Below are 25,601 nucleotides of genomic sequence, written 5' to 3'. Positions count from 1 at the left end.
GTAGAGTGTGAGACTGAAAGCCATAACCGTTTTTTGACTGATATACTAAACACCAGTTACAACCGAGAATGAAAGACAAACAAATATGACAGTTAAGTATAAAAAGTTGGAGTGCAGCTATCAGAAAAAAAGATAGGGATGACAATTGCTTAATAAAATGTGGTTAATAAAATAAAATTGCTTAATAAAATGTATAAGCACCACACTGTTGGCATTTGTCTTTTCCCTTTTGTTCACACTATTTTATAACATGGTGCTGAGGAATCTTTGCTAGACATCAAGCACCTCAAAAATATTTGAATCCACATCTATATAGAACTAACCACTATTTATTCTTTGTGTTTAGCAAACTTAGTTAGAAGCCAGGTTTATAGGAGAGTTTATAGCACTCCTGATGAAGGTAAGCATCTTCTTGGCACAGATGGAGTGCCAATTTAATTTAGGGACAGAAGAAATAGTGTAGTACACAAATCCATTCATATTTAAACATTAAATAAGCATACAACAAAAATCAATGTTTCTCTGCATCAATTAGAAATAAGAGAATATCACACTGACACTTAAACTGAAAATTCCTGTAGCAATGCTAATGTGAAATGAAGAACTATTTCTAAATAGCATCACTAAAGCAAAAATTATTTGAAGTCCAAACCTTCAACAGGCATTCAAAATAAATACTGAGTTCAGATAAACAAAGAGTACTGCGTATTTTCTTCAGGCACTCACAACTCCAGATTCCCAAGTACTGTGCTGGAGTACATGGCAGAATGACAAAACCATTACTGTATTCTTGCTTTTCATGCAACCATTGTGAACAAGTCAGAAAAAAATGTAACAAAAATTGCTCCGCTGGTGACACTCTTGGCAGATTGGGTTAATGTTCTGTATTTTACAACCTCAGGAGGTTAGTATTTGTTCATTTCTATGGCAATTTATACTAATCAATCACTTCCTGCTCTTTCCTCCCTTACTGTATTTATTTCTATAGCAATTTGTATTAATCAATCACTTCCTGCTTTTTCTTCCTTTACTGCGTTTCTAAATCCACTAGCTAGGATATGCATCCTTGTAGCATCTCAATGATCACCTCCACATCCCCTCTCTGTCACTGTCTTTTTGAACTAAGACTAATGTTTTTTAATTCTACTTTTCACAATATTTAGGCTAGATTGCCTTTTTGAAATTTTCAGCTCAAATGCTAAGTGTATAAAAAAGCCTTTCAGATTGCTTTTGGTAGCACTAGTTCATGTTTTGAAAATACTACAAAGGCATATTTTTCATGGGAGGAGAGCCTTGGAATGAATACACTTCTCCAAGTGTGATATGAATGCCTCCAGTTCTTTTGTAAAATTTGAACTGAGGTTTAAGTCTCACATGCAAAGTGGCACCACACTGTCCAATAAACATAGGTTTCTTTAAAAAAGTGTGGGCTTGTTTTGGCTCTATTCACAAGTTACTATTGAAAAATGCATTGAAATGTAAAAGCTTTGTTCTTCATGGTTCAATTCTGACAGAAGAAAACAGCTAGCACCAGAATGTTGTATTTCACAAGAAAAAAAAAAAAAAAAAAAAAGTGTGATTCATGTAACTTCAGTGACCTTTTAATGCCAGCATATCTGTAGTTTTTACAAAACAGCAGATAATTTATTTAAATTAAGCTGTTTTCCCTGGAGAGCTTTACATCTTGTGTCAAGTATATCTAGGGTGTACTTGAAGTCACAGCACACCTTCAAACCAGGGCTGATAAATTCAAGTGGGACATGACCTCAAAATGCCAGAGTAATTGGTGTAAGGGAGGACAGGGAAGAACTTCATTTGTTTTCAGAACAATGGAACGTCTATTCGGGTTTGAGGAACATTTGCAAAGCAAACTGAAACCAATGGGATTTGTGATCACTTGCTACTTCTTCGGTTTAGTAGTTGTCTACTTTGGAAGCATCTGGAAACCTTAGTCTATGTGTAACGTGTATGACTGTACAATCACTGCAGGAAAACGTGATCTCTGCCATAAAACTTTTTAATACAACATGAAGTGAATTAATAATATTTCATCAGGTTCTTGCTTCAGACGCAAGATACTCCAAGTTCCAGGTTTAAAAGATTACATTTCTTTTTAGCATATTTCATTTGGTCAAATGACTACTGCATATGGAAATAAAGTGCCTACAACTATCTTTCTCTCATCAGTAACTTATAAACGTTAACTAATAATGAATGTACAGATATGAAAAATCAAATTAAAACAGAAGGTCCTAAACTCAACACCATCTACAACTAACCTCATATACTTTCTGACTCAGTAATGCCTTGGAAGAATGTTAACCAACATTGCCTGTTACTTCATGATCTTGCCTGCCTAGATTTTGCAGCTCTCTCCTGCCCAAATTCTTAATGCTTTCTAAGGGCTGCATACACTGCCTTCAGCAAGCAATGACCCTCTTTAAAATCCAGAATCAATGACACACCACAAACAGGCTGATTGAAGCACTAAAGGAAATGGCTGCAGCCACTGGCCAAAATCATATCACAGCTTTGAGCTCAGTTCAGGAAAGCACCTGATCCAAAATAGCTTGCATGTGTATCCAGCTCCCTCACCATGTAGCACTCCATATTCTCCACTACCCAGACCTACTCAGACTAAAAAGAAAAAAAAAAATAAAAAATAGCATCCCATGCTAGCTAACATTCAAAGAGCCCCTTGAATTTGGTTTTCTCAGCAGACTAATTTAATCTGACGTGTGTTGGCAGGGTTTGGAGAGTACCACGTTCATATCCAAACCTGTGATAAATTAAATATTATGCCTTGTTTGTCTGAGTGAGGCAAAGAAGGCCATTCTGAAATATGCATGCTTCTTCTTTAAAAAGTGTCCGTTATTTTACAGTATATCTGGTATGTAACTACTAAACAGATACTCTAAATTAGGCAGTATTTATTCATGGAGCATGAAAGTACTCTGCATACATATCCATGATCACCTTTCTTTTATGTACTGCAACAATTACAAAGACTTTCTTACCTGCAGGTTTGCACATGCTGGTGAATCATTGTGAGCCGGTATTTCATTGTTGGTGGTCTCTGAACCTGTGTTTTTAAGTCTGGAAGCTGTCGTAGTTGTGGCTGTGGTGGTCTGTACTGGTAAGATTGGCTGCCACACATTCACATCAGTACCATTGCCGAAGGCCTGAATTGCATTTTCTGTAAAAAGAAATTATAGGCAAATTTCTACTTCTAAACAAATGGCAGAAATTATTTATTTTTTATTATTATTGTTATTATTCCATCAAAACTGTGTATTTATAAATGCTCCATTTTTATTTTGAAAAATGTGTCTTAATTTTGAACATATCAGAAACATGAATCGAGAGGCTGGGTCCGCATAATGATCTGATGTAGCCTATTCTTTATAACATTCCCAGTCATTCTTGACAGAAGCCCTAGGCCTTACTGTAATCATATTTGTTACCAACCAAAAGCCTCAAAAATTTACTTTCAAGATTTAAAAACCAGTTTCAATGTTACATCCTATCTGAAGCAGGTGATGTTATGTAGCAAACTAAAATCAGAGTGGGCAAAATACCAATTTATTTCTACAGCTTGTTGTATTAAAACTAATATGCCCATAATGACAAAATGGTTTAACTAAGACAATCTTTTCCTTTCAGTTTTCCTTACAGTTTTCAATCAAAATCTGCATAATTAGGCGAGGGAAACATGCTTAAACTAAAACTTCAGGATATAAAAGTTAAAAAGCTTATCATGGTTTCATGGGATTAAACAGTGTGTTTATGGCAAGAGTAAATTGGTTGTTTTTTTTTGTAAACAAATAAAAATAAAAACCAGTTTTTAATCAGGTCTTTGGGGATTCAACATGGATTTAGGGATTTCTTATTTCAAATTCTTTATATAAGAAATCAAACAACTTCACTGGGGACTAATATGTGGAAGCTATTAATACTTCTTCTCAGTGGTATTCCTTCCTTTATAAAGTAATTTACATTTAATTCTCATCTGAGAAAGATGCATTTTATTCTAACAGTTCTCAGAACTCCAGCACACACGGAGAAGAATCTATAGTGGGCATCACAATCAGTTAGCTTGATAAAGACAAAGTAGGCAGAGTGGAACGATATTTTTCCTGGCTTTACCTGAGTAAGGCAGTGCATAAAGCAATAGTTTCCACATAGAAAGTATTCCTGATGTCTGAATGGTTTCCTAAATTAACAGTAACTCCTGTTAATTTGTTTCCATTATTGCAAGAAGGATCACAGAAATTCCAGCATTCTATGCCATCGCTCCAGGCACGGAAATGCTACTTATATATCAAGACATTATTATTTATTTTTTTTAATTGAACTTTTCCACTTCTCTGTGAGGGAAAAAAAAAAACATTTTATTAACCAGAAACACCTTTAATTTCTTCATGAAAAAAGAGCTCCCTAACAACTGGGATGACTATAATTTGTCTCACAGTGGCCTCTAATGTCTTTGATTTGTCTTCATTGACATTTTCGTACCGATAGCAAAAAAGGGACATAGGATATTTGTGCCTATGCATCTTAAAAAGAACTGCTAACACTGTAGCAATTAATATTCACAAATTATTAATATCTGATGTATTACAGTATACCTATATAAATTGCAGCACCATTAGGTTTGAAGGTGGTCTTGGGCTGTATTGTTAACTTTTACACAATCACAGATAGAATTATTTTTTTTCGTAAGTGGTCTTGAGTAACTTTAATTCTTCTGAAGCTTAATAGTTCAACAAATAGGAACTCAAGTAACTCACTTTTTTGTATGCAAAGCTCCCCATGTCTTCACAAACATGCTGCCAGCTGAGGAGCTACAAATGGAGATTTTCAGACCCTGTCCTAAAATACAGACCCTCACTAGCAGTAATACAAGAATATAGAAGTGGATGTAACAGTCTGGATCATCATGTTCATTCATTATTTTTTGCAAAAAGCAACAATGAATGCTTCTTTTCATAATCTGATGAAAAATGCCTTGTAAAACGAGGAAGAACTTTTTCCCCTCCTGCTGAAAAGCTGTTCTTTTAACTTAAGCCTGATGGTTAAAAAATTTTCAATTCCAAACCTAAATATGTATGGCAAATACCTCTCTTTTTAATCCTGTGTCAACACTGTCCTTTATGTTAACTAATTCTTTTCCCTCCCTGTACTTGCCCCCCTAATGCAATTTCAAAGGACAATCATGTGTGCTTTCAACTTCTGTTCTGCTAGGCTATGGAAGCCAAGTTCTTTTGGTCTCCTCATTTATCTGAAATTAAAACTCTGGTGCACACTCCACATCATCCAATTATGCTGCTGCAGGCAGACAGGAAATTTGAAAAGAGAACCTGCCAAAATCGACTCCACTGAGCCATTCTGAAATTTATAATAGTCCCTAATTTGGGAGTAAGCTTAACTGAAAAGAAATCAATAATTTAACAAAATCTTGAAAATGGGTACCATCCAGCCTTGTGTTAAAACCAGGCATTTGAGATCAAGTAGCCTAAGAAACCTGACGCTTGGCCATAAACTGCAAATACAATCCAATTTATACTTACCTACAGCAAATCCTTCACAAAATACATGTATTTTTTAATATTAAGTTCTTAAATTATACACAAGGCCCTAAGGTGTTGCAATTTTTTGGTACAGATGCTCCCTGAGTGCTAGGGTCCAAACATGATCTGTGATGTAAACGTATTTCTGTATGATACACTTCTGTAATTTGATTTTTATTTTTTTTTCCAACAACATCCTGTGTTTGCAACCTTGGCCATAAACTACAGTATCAGGAATATTTATTTGTTTGAGTTTGTTCAATTCTAGTTCTTCCATCTACACCAGAACCACTTTTACAGTATGCAAAGAGATTGGCTTGATGCATCACAACAAATTTAAACAATAAATAAATTTCATGAAACATGCTAAAACTCTTTCAGACATCTAATTCCATACTCACTAAGGCATGTGTTGTCCTGGAAGAAATTCAGAAATTTCTGGCATTCATCTCTATCATTACCGCTGTTGCTGCAGTCACACCATGGGGCAACGCTGAGACTACTAGAGTCTATGTAGTTTGGTGTCATCACTGTGCCTATTAAAAAAAAATAAAGCACTGTACTGTGAGCAACCTCTACACTGAAGTATTATTCCCATACTAAGAAGACGACAAACAACACTTGTTAAGTTATACATTCAGAGTGCAAACCTATGGTAGAGTTTCAGCTTCTAGAGTTCCCAGCTCCCTTTGCCCACCAGTCCTGTGCAACATTTTACACCCTTGGTTGTTTGAGTGTAACCACTTCAGGTAAAACGGCTCACATAGTACAGACATATTCCCTTGTTTCAAAAGGGTTTATACTGCAAGACCACAGAGCTCTATCAGTGGAACTGAGAGGTGAAAAACTATAGCACAGGGAGGGATGGAGTGAGAGAAGTGGGAAACCTCTTAAAAAGCCTCTGCTGCCAAATCAAACATGTGGAGCTGAGTCCTCAGAGTTGCACTCTAAAAATCCTATTTTCTTCCTCACTTGCTCTTTCTTTCATTTTCTGCAAATAACTGGAGCTTCCTCCCGAAGTCTGCAGCCAGCCTGGAAAAACAGTTCTGAAATGCATGAGCAAGGAGAACGTCATCATGCTGCACAGAGTGCTGATACATCCTGGAGGAGTGCTATCCATCCCTATGGTGCTCCTGAGGGCCCTGCCAACAGAGTGGCTTATGGTGAAGGACAAAGCAAAAACATAACCAGCATGCAGGAAAAGACACAACTGATTCTTAGCAGGTAATAAATTATTATTAATGTTGCTGCATCACTGCTTTTCTAGTACAGTGGTTGTTTCCTGAACACTGTCAACATCTTACAGGCTCATTCCAACTCTCTTACAATTCTTAGGTAAATATTCTCACATTTATATGTCAGCTGAAGGCCAGCAATAATCGAATGAGACCAAAGAATGTGTTCTGTGTCCTAGAAGTTATACAGGAACTATTCACCGCTCATCTGGATGAGGTAACTGTTGTGAGATAACATTTATTCAAACCTCTAGTCACACTGAAGGCATCAGCACAGTAGGTCAGAGATCTCAAATTCTCCTAAGGATTGAGAAGTCTGAATCTTTATTGTATGTCTCACCAAACACGAGAAAATTAATTAAAAGGGGCTGCAGTTAGATACTTTTACCAAGCACAGCAGTTTCAGGAAACAAGTCCCTCACTTGGCAATCTACAGGTCTAGGACAGGCTTTGTATCATGAGGATACGTGATCATAGCCCCTCAAAACTCCTCAAATGACATCAAAGTAGTCATTAAAAAGACACATTAAATGAAGGAAAATATTAGAGACCCAAAGTGTACATTAGCAGAGGAAATTTGGTCCACAGGTCCAGGGCCAAGAGTCTGTAATACCACATAGGAAACGGCTATCAAATAAATAGGGGTAAAAAAAGTAACATTAGAAATAACATAAATCACAGAATGATGTGAAATAGCCTTCCAGTCACCAGGCAGTGCTGGGAACTAAACAAATCAACATGCAAAATACTTCATACATGATGTGGGAGACCAAGGAAAACAGACATGTAGGGCTGGCCTGAGAAAGGCAGTAATATATGTGAAAACGAATGCAGTGCAACTGCCAAAGTCAGGAAAAGCATCTGTTGTCTTGTTTGGGGATGGTTTTAAATTAGAATGAAATTCTATGTCTTCATCTACTTCCAACTTCTAAGAGATAGCTGTGATAATAATCACTCAAATTCTACATGAGATTAGCACATAAGTAAATAGCACAGTTCAAAATTTATTAAATGGAAGTGGAGAATTTAGTAAAATAGGTAAATATCATTTGCATCATTAAAATGAAAATTTGACAGTAGACAAATAAGAACAGGAACGATGTTAAATTAAACTAAAAAAAGTGAAAATATCTACCAGTTATTTGATGGTTTAGTGCGCTATTTCAACCCTGTGATATGATCTGAAAAGAAGTGAGAGAAAACGAAAAGCAAGACCTTGCAAATGGAAAGAAAACAGTCGGCGTTAAAAAAAAAAGGATAAGTAGCAAACACTTCGTGAAGGGTTGAGAAAACAGAATGGTACTGAGGAAGTTTAAAAGGTCACTGAGGAAAGGCCACAAAAAGGTAATAAGGAAATTAAAATGGGTCAAGGCAGGGGCTAAAAGTGTAAGAGATACCAAACTATGATTAAGGTTGACGAATACTGGAACACCAGGACATGGAGTGTGTATATGCAGCACACAAACTGTACATCCAGCAAAAACAGCAGAGTAGCTGAAAGAGCAGCTAGTAGAAAATCAGTCTGTCATTTAAACCTGGGGGCAGATGTGAACCCAAGCGGATTATATGCTTCGTTTCCTGGGGTGTATTTCCTTTTTCTCCCTGCAATGTGTGTGCCTTCCCCTCCTCCTCCCTCCTCTAGCTTGCATCTTGGAAATTCTGCTCAAGGACACTAACAGATCAGAGAAACCACGGTGGTTGGCAGTGAAATAGGACATGCTCAGTTTTGTGTGTTCTCTGAATCAAATAGTTGTGTGATGGTCTCAGTTGTAGGCAGTTAGGTCTCCATATTCTAGGGAAAAGCAGAATTGACCTGAGCACAACACAAATGCTGTTCAAATTAGGGTCAGTTAAGAATTAGGAGATTTATGGTGGGTCCAGGAGAAGGGTGTGTGACTGAAGTTGTTTTGACCCACGTGTGACACAGTAAATGAAAGCCAACAACAGGAATTTGCCCAAGACCAGTGAAGGCAATCAAATGCAGCAAGCAACAACATTTAAGTAGTAAGAATGTTAGAAGAACAAGAAGTCCGTTTGCATGTTGGAGGCAGAAAGTATCTTAGCAAATGAGGATTAGAGTACAAACCATTTGGCATTACCAAAGTCTAAAGACTAGGTACTGGATCCAGAAGCAAGCATCAAGTTCTGAAGAAAACAGTTTATTCATACAAACTCCCATGGAATTCCAGGGAATTCTGGGGAAATGAGATGGATTTTACTGAAAAGAGGTGAAAATGTGTCAGAAAATGAATGCTTAACCAGATCCTGAAGTCAGCAGTTGCAGCCATACCAAACCGCTGTGGGAGTACAAACAGGTCCAGATGGCTTAAACTAGGCTGTAAGCAAAGCACTGAATCTCAAGCATGGTGATCACTAGTCTTATTTTACATTTGATCATTTTTATCTTTTTTCTTTACATGCTGTAATTCTTTAAAAGTATTAATTTATCTTTATCACCGTAACAAGGAGCCTAAGATGATTCCCTAAGGTCTTCCACATTTCTGTAAGATATATGTAGCTTTATAATTACATACATAACACCCTGATGCAAACAGAATCACATCCACTGTATCTTCCACACAGAATACTCATTTTCCTGAACAAACTATGTGGAGGCACAATTTTTGCTACATTTAATGAAATGTCTAAATTATATATATACATATATATATATATACACGCACACATATGAATGAATGATATCTTATCTTAATTAAAACACCTGGACATCCTGGAGTTCTGATGAATGAATGAATCTGTAACAGCTTCTTACCCAGGGCCTCGCTATCTATTCTTCCCGCATTTTGTATATATTAAGTAGACAGTAGAAACATTGTACTTCTGATTTTGATCTCAGCCTCTTACAAATGTGATGGTCTTCATATAATTTACTCCAGTTTTATATCAGCTTGATATCAGAAGCAGGAATTTACTGCTTCAGCAGATGAAAGCTTTGTTTTGGTAATTTTGGTTTCTCAGAATGACTTCCAAGAAGTACAAACTTCTGTAACGCTAATCAGTTCCCATCTTTTTGCATGTATCTAGAGGCTGACAGGAAAGAAGAAAGATGTTTATTTTGCCCTTTGAAAATCAGATCCCCTTTTGATTTCAGCTCCTTAGGGACCCATTCCACATTTCCGACGTCTGACAGTGTTTTGCAGCATGGTCATCCACAGTAACACACACACACACACAAAAAACTTACTATGTGAACTGTGTCATCTTTGAACTTAAACTGAAAAATGGATCCAACAAAACTGTCAGCAAGATTCACTAGGTCCAGCAAGAACTTCTTGGCAGCTCTCACCCAGAAGTATCTATTAGTAAGTTACTCTTCGCCAGCAGCTAGACTTCTTAATCTCATTGACTAGATCAGATTTCAGGGCTGTTCAATTCTTTCTTTTAGTCAAATGACATTCTGTCATAACCACTCATATGTTATAGCCTTTGCATACTGTCGTTATCACTTAAGACATAGAACCATGTCCTCCAAAATTATCATGTCTTTTTTAAGCAGTTGGTACTCCATGGACTTACCTCACTTGTTAGATGCTAGAGTATTAAGAATGGTAACAAGTCAGCAAATGTGGCTTTCAGTCATTTATATATATATATATTAAAAAAAAAAAAAACTAAGTTGGAAATATTTGGAAATATTTTATTTCAGATATTATTTCAAAAGATATTTATTTAACAGCAGGATCTGCTTCAGGGACTCAGCTGGGACCTTCACACCCAACAGAAGGGGCTATTACTGCACTGCAGCAGGTGCAGGCTGTAAGCTTAAAAACATCTTATCTGGTGCACTTTTAAAATCTGTTGTTTCAGAGTTCTGACATTCACTTATTGTTTATTGCCCAGCCACGGTATTTCTACAATTCACCTTCCTGAGATAACCTCTCTCTTTCAGGAATCAAATACTGTGGAGGGTGTATGGAATCTGACTTGCATATAGTCACCCTTGTGCCTGTTGGCAGTCAGGAAGGTGACAGCAAGCCAAATGAATTATGTTGGGGAGGGAGAAGAGTTCAGATGATAAATTTGGTCTCAGTTCCAATCCATTGACAGGCACCTAAGAAAACTTAGAGCAGACAGAAGGTGATCGTGGAAAGAACAGCAGCAGCTGCAAGTGAAACAAGGCTGGGTTGGTCTATCAACTCGTTCCTCAAATGTCCAAGCTTTCCCTAAAGACCAAGAAATATTTTACCCCACATTGTGATGACAGCTGCTAAACCAACCAAGTTGCAGCTTTATTTGTTCTTTTTACCTTATTTCATGTCCTGTCCAGAAGTCAACCACCTTATTAAGCTTTACTTTGTAAGCTTAATTATATATGTTTATTTCAAATTCAAACACATTTCTCTCTTTATCCTGTCCTTAACTTCCTTGCAATGTACAAATTTACCTCAGGAATCTCTGTAAAGTTAAACAAGACCAACACACTTAGCTGAGAATTTTGCCTAGGATCATACAGTACAGCGTTCCACTGTTTTTATTTCATGAGGGTCTTCAAAATATTGTTTGGATGTTGTTGGTTTTTTTAGATCAAGCAAGCCCCAACCCCTCCCTGCATTCTTACCAATAAGCCCCGAGTAAGCGAGGAGGCAGTCAGCATAGTTCTCCTTCAGACAGCTACTAACAGACCGTGACTCAGGCTGGCAGTTTGTGAAAAAATCTGCAAGGCGAGATCTGCAACATGAAAAAAAGGCATATCTTTAAAAATCAAGCCTGCAGGCATTCTTACCTTTTACAGTCTTTTTATTTTTCAACAGCACTTAGTATTTTTAACTTCGATATACATTGGACACATTTCAGTTGATAAGGGTCTCTTTCCAGATTCCATTTCTGAAACCAGAACAAAAAAGTGTAAGAAAACAGCAAAAAGGGACAAAATGACAGGGTCATGCACGCCCTTTGCTAAAAGAAATGCTCTGCATTTTCATGCCAAAAAAAAAAAAAGACAAAGAGACATTTTATCATGAGTGGTCATTTTGCCTAGATCTGAACTCTGGAATCTGTTATTCTATAGGAACAGAACACAGTTTCTGCTAGTTTACTCATTATACAAGACTATGTTTTTGCTCCCTGAGCCCTCTTACTCCATGACTTGAGGCAGGACCTGCTTTAGTTTTGCCCTGAATTTCCAGGGAATGGGCTTACCCCTGCTCTGCACTTGCCTGCAGAGCCAACTGGCTGAACTGGGCAGATCCAGATGGCATGATCTACACACTCCCCTGGAGCAATGGTACTGAGAATCTATCTGTTCTTGTAAAATGTGCATTTATCTAAAGTTTACAGCATTGAGCTCAGAAGAAGAATGTGTGCTCTGCATCCAGTTCTGCTACTGAATTTTTATCTCTGCTTGCCTCAGTTACCCCATTTCCAAGAGGGGGAGAGCACTGCTCACCTCTGGAAAAAGTGCTTCAATACTAGGGCTAAAGCCCTATCTCAATTAACATTATGACTTTGGAAACCAAGAAGAGAGTTCCTAGCAGCTAGAAGCTGTTCTGTCAATTTGCACTTTAAAAGCCATGTAATGCTCCTATCCAGGTCTGTAAAATTTGAGAGGCATCACTGAGTCAAGGTCCACATCCTGCAGTCTATCTCCTGCCCATCTTAACCTTCTCTCCTTAGCTGTGATTGTGTTTCCAGTTAGACTTGGAAGCCTCTTGGAGCAGTGACTTTTGTTTATTTATGAAGTGTCATTTAGACCTTTGACTCCATGAGCAAAATGGTTTAACCTCCCTGCATCCCTTTTCCTCCGTGAAAAAGGAATGAAAGTGTTCTCTTGCTTATAACAACTCAGAGTGTTTTTTCAGAATAAGATGTTTAATCTTTGCAAAACCCTTTCAAAATCAGGATGCTGTCATATATGTATTTCCATCTCTGCTCCAGCATTATGTAGATTTGCAATAGAAATGTTCTTTTTTAGTTTTGCAGCAAAACCATAAAAGTTAGCAGAAACAAGTGATTTGCACAGATTTTATTTGTTTGGCATGCTCCAGAGACTAATTATCTTTGTTTGCTTTATTGTTTTTCCTATCTCAGAATGGGAACGGATGTACATCATTAATTGGCATGAAAATAGTGATGGGCAAACTTCAAAAGGTTCACAGGCTTAGTATCAAAAAGCATCCTATAAATAGATTGTACGCAAACCACACCTGAATTTATCTGAGCCATTCTCATGACCTCTTTTTAGTTCCATCCATAACTGTCCCGACAGCAGCGAATTCAGGGTTTCCTTCAAACCACAGTCAACTGCCAGGTTTTCACTCCCTCCTTTCACTTATTTAACCATTTAACCTTGTGATGGACATTTGTACCCAGCTAACCTTTAACAGCTTGAGAAAGTCAAGCTCTCTACATATCCTTCAAGATGTTCTATATGTCTAGATTTCCATAGAATCTCCATTTTACTGGTGTACCTACCAGGGCACAAGCTGAGAAGACACAGATTACAAGGACGGGAAGAGTTAAATAGCACCATGAAGAGAATTTGGGCAAGGAAACCCTATGTCACTGTGGTGACTCGCTCTCTGTCAATAATCCAAAGATCCAGCTTTCTGGGCAATTGGGAACAAAGATCGTTGACAGTTTCTAAGGTTTCTGTAAATCCTACTAATAGCAATCATTTCATCATTCTTAATTGTACAGTTCTGCCTTAGATTATTATTTGCATTGGTCCAGAAATATACACTCCTTTTCTCTGAATGTAAGTACTGATAACTATGGAATAAAACCAACCATTTACTACCCTGTATGCTTGAATAATTTATTTGTTGTAGTAAACACGGAAGGAAACTAAAATTGCTCTGCTGATCCCTTTGCGTACGGCCTGATTTCTATGTTAATTTCTGAAGATCTTTTGTGGTTGCAGAAGGTAATAACCTAATAATGTTGCACATTTACATTTTCATAAGCCAAATATAGTTCAGATAGATCTGGTCCAGGCATTGCTGGACATAGTCATACACATCCCCTCTGAGTCATCCAAACTTCATACTAACAAAGTTCTTACTCCCTTCTGACCTGTCATTCATGTGGATAAACTTCCATGGGTTATAAAGTTAAGACCAGCAAATAAAAACAGAAACATGTGTCCACCTGCCATAAAATAACTCCACCGTGCTCAGTGAAGACCTGCTCATTGATGATCTAGCCCTGAGTTTCCAATAGAGCGACACCAAGAAAAGTGTCCTCATCAATAATACAAAACGGTGGTACTGCTGCTTGTCTACAGAGAGACAAATTAGCCTAATCGGAAACAGTATAATTTATACTAAATTATTGCATATGATTATTAAGAAGAGTTTGGGTAAAAGAGACAATCCTTTCAGGCATGCTTGATAAGCAATCAGATGATAACAGTCTAAAAAAAAAAAAAAACATATATGCAAATTGTGCTAACTTTGTGCTTCTTCAGCAGGAAACAACTTGAGGTTAGCAACTTGTGGGTAAGTGTCTAACTCACAGCTGAGCAGTTTGGTATCTACAGGACAAACAGCGCTTGAACCATGTGTGCCCATGGTTTTACATGTGCAATGTACATACGTGTATCTATTTACTAGGTGGCTAGATACAAAACCAGAAACTTTTTATATTGTGCTTAACACTTAGAAGGAGCTAATAATTTCTTTTTCCATGTAAGAATCACAAATCCTTTGTGTTCAGCAGCATTAATGATTCTTTCCTTTGCATAATAAACAAACAAATAAATAAATAAATAAAACTGAAGAGCAGCACCCAGAAATCTTTTTCCTAGGAAGAAAAAAACAAAAAACTTCTCTTTGTAGAGAAACAAACAAACTAACAAACTAACTAAAACACAAACAAAATTAAATGAGTTCTATCTTAGCCCTGGAAAATCTAATCTCCTCAAAGTACATTGTAGACCTTCTGGAAAGCTTACTTTTAAATATTTTGTATAGCACTACCTGAAAAAATAAGAATAATCCTACTGGCAAATTCAAAGAAAATCTGATCAAACAACAAACAGTCTTTCTATGAAAAAGAGAAAAAAAAAAAATCAAGCCTACTGTTCTCTAATGTTTTGTGTTAGCACCAGTAAAATAATTTGTAAAAGTTAAGAATACAAAGAAAACAAAGATAATTTGTTTACCTTATGATACTAGTTCTTCAGATACTCAGCAGGGTAAATCAAAACTCAAAATTTGCTTACAAATAAGGCTTGTTAATAGCAGTATTGTGTTTAATCTGCTCATAATTTTTGAGACAATTTAATTTTATATTAGCACAGCTTGTTGCATAGGCAACATTGATTAGGTTTTCACTAAATTTATTTTCAAGGTTTTGTAGAAGTTATTTAATGAAATTATCTTTGTTATTTATCCATACTCCCTCTTTAAAGTTCACCAACTCAACTTCATCACTGGCTGCACAGAAATGCAGGATGCAATATGTGAAGGTATAGTCCAAATAATGAAGTTGCAGATAATTTCTACATCTGCATTTTCAGTTTGGATGCACTGTAAACCACGGTTTACTGGAAATCAACTTTATGAAGCAAATATACCTTTCCAAAAGTTACCCTTATCACTGGGCTATTGGGTGTTGATTTCCCTTACTTCTGTTCTTCTGGCTTTATGAATTTTCAACTGCTTGTAGGCAGGGGCACTAAAGAGAAATCTTCTCTCTTAGGTTTCCCTTTGCCGTGGTGATACTAACCTGAGAAGGACATTAAATATGAATCTTCTGCTGACTGCATTCATGTACACTGCCATGCCCAAGTGAGTGGTTACAACTTCTTACCTTGGTTATGAACACGGGCAGCTAGGGTTGCTGTCCTGTATTCACCTCGGTGACGGTTGGGTGAAGTCTGAACATGCTCACTACCGCCTCTCTTTACATTGCTGCTTGTGTTTAGGCATCTATTTATGGCTCAACAACAGTACCATAAAGGGTTCATAAATGCCAAAGCTGAGTGACTGGAGTGACTACACTAATTAGTTAAAGCTGCTCTAGCGTCTAGACACCATTTGGCAGATGCAGTGCAGTCACGTAAGGGAAGTGTTGCATCAATATTCAAAAGAGAAAAGAAATATAAATCTGACACTGAGAAATTTCAGACTAAGTCAATGAATATATGTCAGAGTGATAAATGACACCATTATAGGGGGAAAAAAAAAAGCCAAAATAGCTGTTCCTCTTTTGTGGGGGTCAAATGTAGCATCTTGCTCCATAGCTACAAATAGCTCCTGTATAGCTGGGGTGGTGCTATGTCTGTCTGCTGGGATGCAATATGGGCAAGAGGTCTTGATATGTGTCCAAACTAACAGGTTCTTTGGTGGAGGAGCTTTTCATTTTCTCTTTGTTTCATAAACACGCAGTGAGTGGGCAGAAAGAAAACAAGGCAAAAGCTACACAAGAAACTCTCTCAACCAGTGAGCTGAAAAAAAACCACAAAGTGGCTCCATCACTAGAGAAATGATCCTCCCTGCACCTAGTAATTTAGAGCCGACCCATCTTTGAAGACTGTTTTTCATTAAAGGCACTAGAAATGAGCAATACTAGTACATGTCAGATCACCTTAGCTGTGGACACACTACTGAGAACCTGTAAGCAACCATGATTTTTTGCCATTTTTGATTCTTTCTTTAAATGGGCATTTTTACATATATTTATTGAACAGGAATTTTAATTTCTTTCAGCAGAAACATGTTGGTTTTTCTTTGGCTGTTGCCCTCCTCAACCAGTGACCGTGTCAGAGCCCTGAGGGGCGTTAGGCCCCTGCCCGCCCCTGGGGCTCCCCCACCTGCCCACGGCCCCCTCCAGCCCGCCACAGCCCTGCCCTGCCTGAGGGCCACACTGAGCAGGGCCACTTGGCCAGTCCCTGTCCCCAAAATGGTGCCTGATGCCTGGGGCTGCCCCTGGCTGTGGCAATGGGTCAAGCCCGGCCTGTGAGCTCCTGGCCTGCTGATCCTGGAGGTCCCCACAGAGCCCCCGGCCTTCGCTGAGCCCTGACACACACCTGAGCATTCATGCCCTTTTTGAAGTAAAAAAAAAAAGCAATTTTGAGCATTTTTACTTCTTTTTGAGGGGTAAAAAAATGTGAAGATTAAACAGCAGACCACTTGGCTCCCAAAACCTAAATACCAAAAGCAGTTTCTCTCATGTGAGACGATCTAAATCTTTTATAAAAACCATTGCAGAAACCATTATGGCATCTTTGATCCCAAACATCAGCTACTAGCTGGAAGAAGCTGTATTTTATCTGTTTTTGCTTTTGTTTTGTTATTTTAAATGACTTGTAGCCTAAGCCCACGCCAATATTTGATTCCAGATTTGATTTATCTTTAAAAATTGTATTGTTTATCTGGAAGTATGTAAAATACAGACACTCCTCAATTACGTACAGGCAGCCTATTTGGGTTGTGGAGTAACTGGCTACAGAAACAAAGAGCAGAGACCACACAGGATTTATCCCGAGGCCTCTCGGCTTCACGGAGCTGGCTCCAGGCACCACGGCAGCCCACCAAGGCTTCCTGCTCCAGATGAGCACCCGTGCGTCGCCCCAGCAGGCTTCTGCCTTGCTGGTTGACTGCACCATGCTCCCAACCTTGCCTGATGCCACCTGCATTATCCAGGCTTTCTGCTTACAGGACATATAGTAACCCAGGTAGCGGAGAGCTAACTACTAGAAAGTCAGTCACATAAAATTAAGAACACTTCCGCCTATGCATATTTATATTTTAAAATCAACAATATAAATGTATTCTTTCTATTTTTCTACTAACTCATTTTTTTTCTGATTAAAAAGTGCTCTAAAATAAACATACTCCATGCCTGGTTTCTATTATTGTATCTTATGCAATGCATAATAAAATATGTCACATACCATTTGCCTTTAATCCTATTCTTTCCCATTGCTCAGGTTATCTGCAAGGGATCTGTTGGATATTTTTACACAATGTCTGCTACAGAAAACCGTAAGACCTTACCAAAACACTAATCTCATCGTTTACCAGCGTTAGTTAAAGCCTCTAAGTAACTCAAGGTCATGTGTTAGAGTAATTTTATTCTAATGTATTAGGTCTCCTTTGGATTTCAGGAAAACTACTAAGCTCAAATGTGGTCCTAAATAAGTATGATTTATTTGCAATTGGGGAGTGTAAATATTTTTATACTACTGACCTTTTGTGTAGTAAAACCAATTTTGAAAAATATGGTGCAAATCCCGAGCACAAGGTAATGCAATAAAGAATTAGAACAGTGATTTTCTGAGGCAGTGACACAAAACAGAATTTTCTCTTTCTGCTTGCAAAAAAAAAAAATTACCTCAGACCATATTTTAGAGGCCTGTTTGAGAGAACATCTGGAAAGCATTCCTCAGGAAATCAAACCTATATTAAATATGTTTTGTGGGGCTCTGTTTCCTTGCATTGACTTTAAGCATGCATAATGTGTTTCTGTCTTCTCAACTGCAAAGAAAACACTTTTCTGAGCATCTTCTACAAACTGATAGGCTGAACTGTCAATCCATGATTTCTGTCAGGGGATGCTGGTAAGATTTCTGTTTAGTCTATCTGTAACAAAGCTCTCCAATAACATGAACAAATCCACTAGCTACTTTCAGAGTACCAAGAGATTGTACATTTTCATTTTATTTCATTTCCTTTACTCTGTTTAATTTTAAGCTTCTAAATATAAATGACTGTCATGTTTAAAGATGTCCAAGCCCCAGAGTGTCTCTTGATAGCATGTTTCTCAGGAAAGAACTAGTCCATTAGGGATAGAGTTGTTCTCACTTCATTAGCTGGGCAGACAGGAGTGTCTGAATTACAGACTGGAAACCTAAGAAAATCATTGTCACGCTCAAAGAGCAAGCCAAAGAAATTAGTGCCACAGCAAGTCCTTGAGTGTGCCACTGGATGCTTAGGTGTTTATTAACAACTATATCATGAGTGCACGCTGAAAGGATGTGGTTCCAAGTACCTGAGAAAGACATCTATGACAATAATATTCTCTGTAACCACTTGAATAACCTATAACAGAATATTGCTGGTTCAAGCATGAAACGAAATTGGAGTCTGGAGATGGAAAACAATCTAAAGTAAGCATCTATACAAGCATCTCGGTTCTCTGTTTACCAGAGAAGTTCCTGTTGGCAAAAATATGATGCACTGGATCATCAGGTTTCCTAAGGTTATGTAGGGATTCTTTCTGTATTCCAATGTCCCTGCAGGGGCATCCCTGAACAGAATAGCTCTGTGTCCACTCACTCCCTCCCAGTCTTTCCTGACTAAAGGAAAGAAAGGGTGCCCAGTGCATCCTTGCACTTGATTGTGCAGGGCCCGCAGCCAACATAGCTGAAACTCATCCTGAAGCTATGCTAAAAGCTGTTCTGACTTCAGGAGTCAGACAACAAATTTCAAGTCAGAACCACAACAGATAAAAGCAGATTAGAGTCTCTTTTGTTGGGAAGCTTTTTATGTCATGCACAAAACATCCCCATCAAATAGAAAGTCCCCAAGTTCTGGCACTAGCAAACCAGTATAGCATTGATCTTATTCAACATGTTTTACTTGGTTTTAGAAGATACACGGATGTTCCATGCTAAGAAAATCACTGTTTTATAGAACAGGATTGGAAAATAAATCACTTTTACCAGTTAAGGATGACATGGACAGTCTAGGCTTGTTGTTTCTTTTTTTAATCTCCACTGTCAAAAAAACTGAATATGGCCACAGCAGCTAAGAGAGCTGACAGCCTGTGATACATCCAGCTGATTACAGAAGTTCATCTGAAAGACACTGTCCATTTTGAAGAATACTTTGCAGTGCTGCATGATGACCAGTTACTGAGACGTATCTCCAGCATTTCACAAGGCCTAATTAGAAGAGGGAGCATCGTAACTGACAGGACAACCACAGTAGTTTGTGCTTGAATTGGAGCAAGAGAAAATGAACTAAATATTCAAATAATACAGGCAAGATTTAATTTAACAGACGTCTAACTCATAAAGGCTTTATAATATAAAAGCTTATTTTAATGGTTTTTAGTATGTTTTTGAACTGTAAGCACAAATATGTGAATGTAAGGGCATCTATTAATAATCTTTGGCAAGGGTCACATTCATCTCACAGAAAATCTATATTCAGCAGTAAACACATATCAGAAAACTTTCCCTGTGCCACTTGCTTTAAAGCCAGGAGATAATCAAAGCATAGGAAACAACTTCTGTGCTGAGAAGTCTTTTCAGATATTGGTACATTTACATGTGGCTTTCCACTTAACAGCAGTTACTCCAACAGTAGCATGGTAGTGCTTAAAACATAATGAAAGCAATGCAATTTCTATTCAGTAAACATTAAAATGCTAAAATTTGAAAATATGCATGTGGCTGTCACTTATTCTGTTGAGAAACAAAGTTTTATTTTTAGTTCTAGTGCTTACATTATCTTGCAGCTATTTTAATGGATGAACTGCCACCAGAAATATTCTCTCACTAGGGCCTGATGTAGAGTGATATAAATAACCTTTACAAAGTCCAGCATAATGGAATGGCAAAATCAGTTGACATTCTTTTAATTAGCACTGCCTGAAGATTCACCTACACAGAACAGGAATAGCCGAATTCATCCCTGGAATAAATCCACTGAAGTCACTGATCTCAGAGGATGTACACTGGAAATGGACTTGATATAGTATCTCTGTTATACACATAAAACATATCATGGTTTCTTGCCTTTAGTATATATGTGGTTTGAGGTAAATGAGGAAACATTTTGATTTATGAAAGAAAATGCTATTGTGTGATATATATATATATCTCCCTTGACTCAGAAATAGCAGATTAGCCAAATGTGACTGAGAGTATATTAAAAGGGATCAAAAATGTTCTCTTCAACAGATTTAACAGATTAGTGAGTGGAAACTACTCCTGCAAATCAGTGGATGCTGAACTTCTGCTCTCTACAAAAAATCTCTCAATTAACAATTCAACAAATCAGTGGTAACAGTAGTCTTACTGGAACCCCATCCAGCAAAGCAATTAAGAGCTTGCTTAACCGTAAGAACATGAGTAGTTCCAAATTTAGATTCTATTAAAGTTTAATGTCAAATCTAACTTTCCTGGCTTTCAAAATTTTTGACTAAACATGTGTGAAACTGCTTCATTAACAAATGTAGTTTCAGCTGTCCTGTGTGATAAAGGAACAAACAAATGGGTTGAATTCCCGCTGCTGTAACCCCCTTTCTGGCTCATGTTTCTAATCTGCATTTTTTTTTTAATAGTATTATACAGGCAATTTTCATTTCTCACCTAGAGAACAAGCTTTTTCAGATACAATGATGCACAGAGAGGAAGGACCTTGTTTGGATGATGATAATACCCCCAAGATCTCAGAGCTGAAGTTTACTGGTGGCTGTGAGTACTTTAACTCGCTGCATTGTTTTGGCTAACAAGGGACTGACCTGGAAGATCAGGTATCTAAATATGATCCATGAAAGTCTAATAATTTGTATCCAATTCCATTTTATGATTTTTCTAACAATCATAAATATTTTATTCCTTCTTTCACTTTTGCAACTCTGCAGAAAGGTAATAATGGATATTCAGCACCACAGTTAGCTCTTATCCTTAAAAAATACTTAGGAAGGAATAGCAGGACTTCAGCAACATGAGGATACTGCCAAAGCTACACCATGCAAAACATAAAACAGCTGAACCAAAGAGCTCTGACAATGCTTAGCTTCTGTTTTACAGACAATGGGCATAAAAGAATTACACTACCTTTTTATGATTACATTCCTGGGTTTCAAGAATGAGTGGAGGCACTAGCTGGCTGCAGAAATGCTGCTTGGAGAGTTTTAAGCTTGCCTGCCAAAAGACCTCGGTGTGAAGATACTGTCTGGTTACTGCTTCTTCAAGCATAATAAAACCCTGTGCTTGAGGATCTCCTCACTGTTAAAGCACAAAGTGATGTGAAAGTTCAGTGCAGGAATACAGCTGAGCCATTTTTCTAATTACTATATCCTTGCTCGCATCTTTGCTTCTCTCACTGCTCAACAAAATGTCAATCATCCAGCACGTTTTTAATCTTCAAGACCCTCTTAAGCAGAACAGAGAGAGTATAAATGAGGACTGGCCAAGCAGATCTTGGCACTCCAGAACAAAATCTATCTACACTTTAACAGGGACAAAGCACTTGGTTTGCTAGTTGTTCTGATTTTTAGATTCCTTAGGGATTTATGGATATGTTTTAAGGAGGAACTGCTTGATTCCTTTTGAGTTTTGATCAGAGGAGAGAAATTTTAAATGTGTTGGGGGAGGGGAGAGTAATACTATGTTTTACTCTGCTAACGAAAGACATCAATGTAATGAATCATGTAAAGGACTCAAAAGGAAGCAAGTAATTTGATATTGCAGCATTTTCTACTTTATTTTCCCTTGACTTGAAAGGTTTTTGCTTATTTTGCAAAGTCTGCATTTTTTTTTCCAGGCTAGCAATTCCCCCGACACCCCAAACTTCACTACACCATCATGCTCCAAGCATACCAGCTTGTCCCACCTCCCCCCAGACCCCATCATCTGAATTTTTTGAACTGTGATCATTCCTGTCTATCAATTCATTCATTAAAAGACCAGGTTTTCCACTTTTTCCTCCCTTGCTTGGCCCTGTGCAGCCAGGGAACCTCCCCTAGCCAAGCCCAGAGGCCAGGAGCAGAGAGCAGAGAGCCCCTGCAGATAGTCTGAGCCCAGGCTACCCCCGTTACCCTGCAGACATCCTGCATCCAGCGCAGGGTGAGTCAGGCAGCACACGAAGTTTCTCGCCCACTCCCTGACTCTGCCTCCAAACAAAATATAGACAGCCTGCACGTCTCTCGAAATCAAGAGCATCCCTGTTCTAATGTCCTTAACTGCATTATGAAAACTACGTTGCTGTCCTGGTTTTGCATACCCACAGCACAACAGTAATCTCAAGGAGCTGCCAGACAGCTTCAAGTGCCCAACTGATTTAAAAACCCCGGAGGGACACAAATCCAGCTCTGTTGCACAGAACTGTACCCTGCCACTGTGTCCTTCGTGACAACACCCAGTGGGCAGCCACCTAGAGCCTGGCAGAGACCACGCAGTGCAGCCCAGCAGCTGGCCACCAAACTGTAACTGGTATAAGCTACAGGCTCCAGGGGGGAGCATGCACCTATGGTTTCCCTCTCATTTTCTGAATTACAGATGATCACTGGACTGTGGCACGATACTGAGGGAGGAAAAGAGACACACGCAGGAGAGCCATGAGGAGGGGCTGTAAGAGGCTGTAATGGAGAGGATCCCAATGTGGCAGCGGCAGTGAAAGTCAGGTAATGACTGGGAGATCTGGGACGAGGAGATGAAAGGGGACTAAGCAAGGGGAAGAGGTGTGAGGATAAAGCAAGGGAGGAAGCAGGAAAAATGAAAGAGAAGCCTAAGGAATAGAAGAATTGAGGAAAAAGCCCTGTTTCTCCTCCACCTCTTCTCTCTCCCCCACACATCCCTTGAATGCCCTCCTCCCTGGTACTTGCTAACGCTGCAGCTGAAGCCTCCCTCCTAGCACAAGAGGCTGGGCTCCCCCTTTTCTGTAGCAGGACACAGACAGCTGGCTGAACACTTACAGCATCTCTTCACAAACTTCCTTACGGTCTTTAGCCACCCGTCCTCTAGTAAACCTTACCCGTGAGGGTGTGCAGTCTGCATCCCATAAAGTGCCTGTTAAGGAGCAGTGCTCAGGTCCCGTGCAGAGAGGCCACTTGCACAAACAGGTGCTGGCGTGAAGCGCTCACAGACCTGCACACAACTTATGATAAACAAGCACAGATACACTGGCTCCCTTTTCATGGGAAATCATCGTAAGAAATTTCAACAGAATATAAAGAGGGGAAATTAATTTCCTGGCAAGTTTCTTGCGTTTGCAGGAAACACAGCAAGCAGCTGAGCTTTTGTTCTAGCTCTCACTGTGAATGAGCTATTTTACGCACTGATAAAAATGTTTGCATATCTTCATGCAAGGTCCTTATAACCGTACATGCTTTCACACAGAACTGAATATCTTTCACACAGAGTTGAATGTGTTCTTGCACCAAAATTAAGACTAAACAAGTGACTAGAAACAATTGACAGCAGTATCCCCAAACAATTGTATGAGGGGTAAGAACGTGCCAATGAATGCCAATGAAAGCACATTTATAAAGATTTGTATCTCACACTACAGAGTGCCAAAAATATCTTGCGTTTGAACTACCTGCTTGCTATTTCACCATTTTGAGTGCAGCAATTGTGGAAGACAAGAAACTTGCATTCAATTACTAGATTCTTATTTAAGAAAAAAAATAATCTAAAAAGTCTTAAAAAAATAATCCTATCTTTTCAGATCTTTACAGCACATGGCTGTATTGATACTGTTCTATTTTTCTGCTCTGTTAATAAGCAATATATCTGCATCATTATCATTCTGCTCAGTGCCTGATGAACACATCCAGAAAACAGAAGTATGCAAATTCAAAACACTAATTATTAACAAGACCAAACTAATGTCTCACACTTTCATTGCTCAATGAAAACAGTATTTTGAAACGCTGTCAAACATGATACTGACAAAAATGAAGCACACTGTCCTGCCTTTACTGCAGAATGATATTTCTAAAGCATGCCAGTCAACTTTCTGAGGTTTAATTTGTGGCTGAAGTAATCAGAAGAGCAGTTCCCTCAGAGGTCTGAGATATTCCAGGACAACTGGTGAAAGTTTTTGACAGTACAATGATCTTCCTTAGAAGTTTTGTTTATGTTCATAATGAAAAAGAATTCTAATGGCTTCTTTTTCTTTTTTTTTTTTTCTTTTTAGTTAGAGTTGACAGGCATGCCTGAGAGCCTCCAATCAGTTTCAGAGTGGCATATGGACTGGGATACAAGGAGAGGCAGCAGAAAAATGATAATGAAAATGAACCATGAACCATTCAATATTCTGATGGAGTTGAAAAACTAGGACTGTTTACATAAGTCAGAGCTTACTTGCATCTCCTGACATTTCTGGTCTCTTTTTCCCTCAATCAAGACTTTATAACTGATCGATGAATGAATAAAAAAGAAAAAAAAATCAAAGTGTCCTGCCATCTCAGTTAGGGGCATCTGCCATTTGGCTGAATTGCTTTTCTGCTCTTAATTCTGTTTAAAAAACAGATTCAGTGACATGTGCATCCAAAACAAAGCTTTTAAAGAACACCCAAAACTGAATGGTTAAATACATACTTGGGCATAGGCCCAAGTGACATTTTATATGGAACAGGGGCAGATTCAAAACTTGCATTTCTGAGCAAGCAGCATTTGGAAAACATTTACTTTCAGAAACCCTTTAAAAACCCTAAGAAACCCTTAGAACTTGTCCCCCTTGTTTTGCCTGGCATTATGAAGAAACTCTATTGGATGTAACGGGCATGCAAATAATAGTTTCTAAATGACAGTTTCACAGAAGTCAGAACATAGTCCTGATTTTTTCTCTCATTTAGATACTAGTTCTGATTTCAAAATGAAATAGAAGTTTTCAAAGTTAGATTTATATGTCTCATGACTACTGCTTTTAATTATTCTAAACATGCCTGGAATTACCACGTAGACTGATATTTATCAATGCCGATATTTTTAATAGCAGGGAGGAGATGTGATCTCTGCTGCTTCTTTCTTCCCTTGCCCAAGTCCCTGTTTTCCTGCAGATCGCAGGGAACAAGCCACACCATCTCCCTCTAAGTGCACAACAACTCAGAGACAAAATGCCTTTCACCACATTATGGATAGACTGGAACA

General features: G+C 38.3%; 1 protein-coding gene across 1 annotated transcript in view; it reads right to left on the bottom strand.

Moving 5' to 3' along the window:
* Window positions 1-25,601, bottom strand: part of GFRA1 (GDNF family receptor alpha 1) — a 145,756-nt gene that overhangs the window by 29,840 nt on the left and 90,315 nt on the right. The window contains exons 5-7 of the mRNA XM_082764717.1: window positions 11,385-11,494; window positions 5,972-6,106; window positions 3,018-3,196 (exon numbers count right to left, since the gene is read on the bottom strand). Of these exons, the coding sequence (XP_082620843.1) occupies window positions 3,018-3,196; window positions 5,972-6,106; window positions 11,385-11,494 (424 nt within the window). The remainder of the gene's footprint in view (window positions 1-3,017; window positions 3,197-5,971; window positions 6,107-11,384; window positions 11,495-25,601) is intronic.

This window comes from Aythya marila, assembly GCF_965140915.1.
Source record: "Aythya marila genome assembly, chromosome: 7".
Taxonomy (NCBI): Eukaryota; Metazoa; Chordata; class Aves; order Anseriformes; family Anatidae; genus Aythya; species Aythya marila.
Note: the sequence above shows the minus strand (reverse complement) of the source record. Positions and strands in the feature narration are given on the sequence as shown.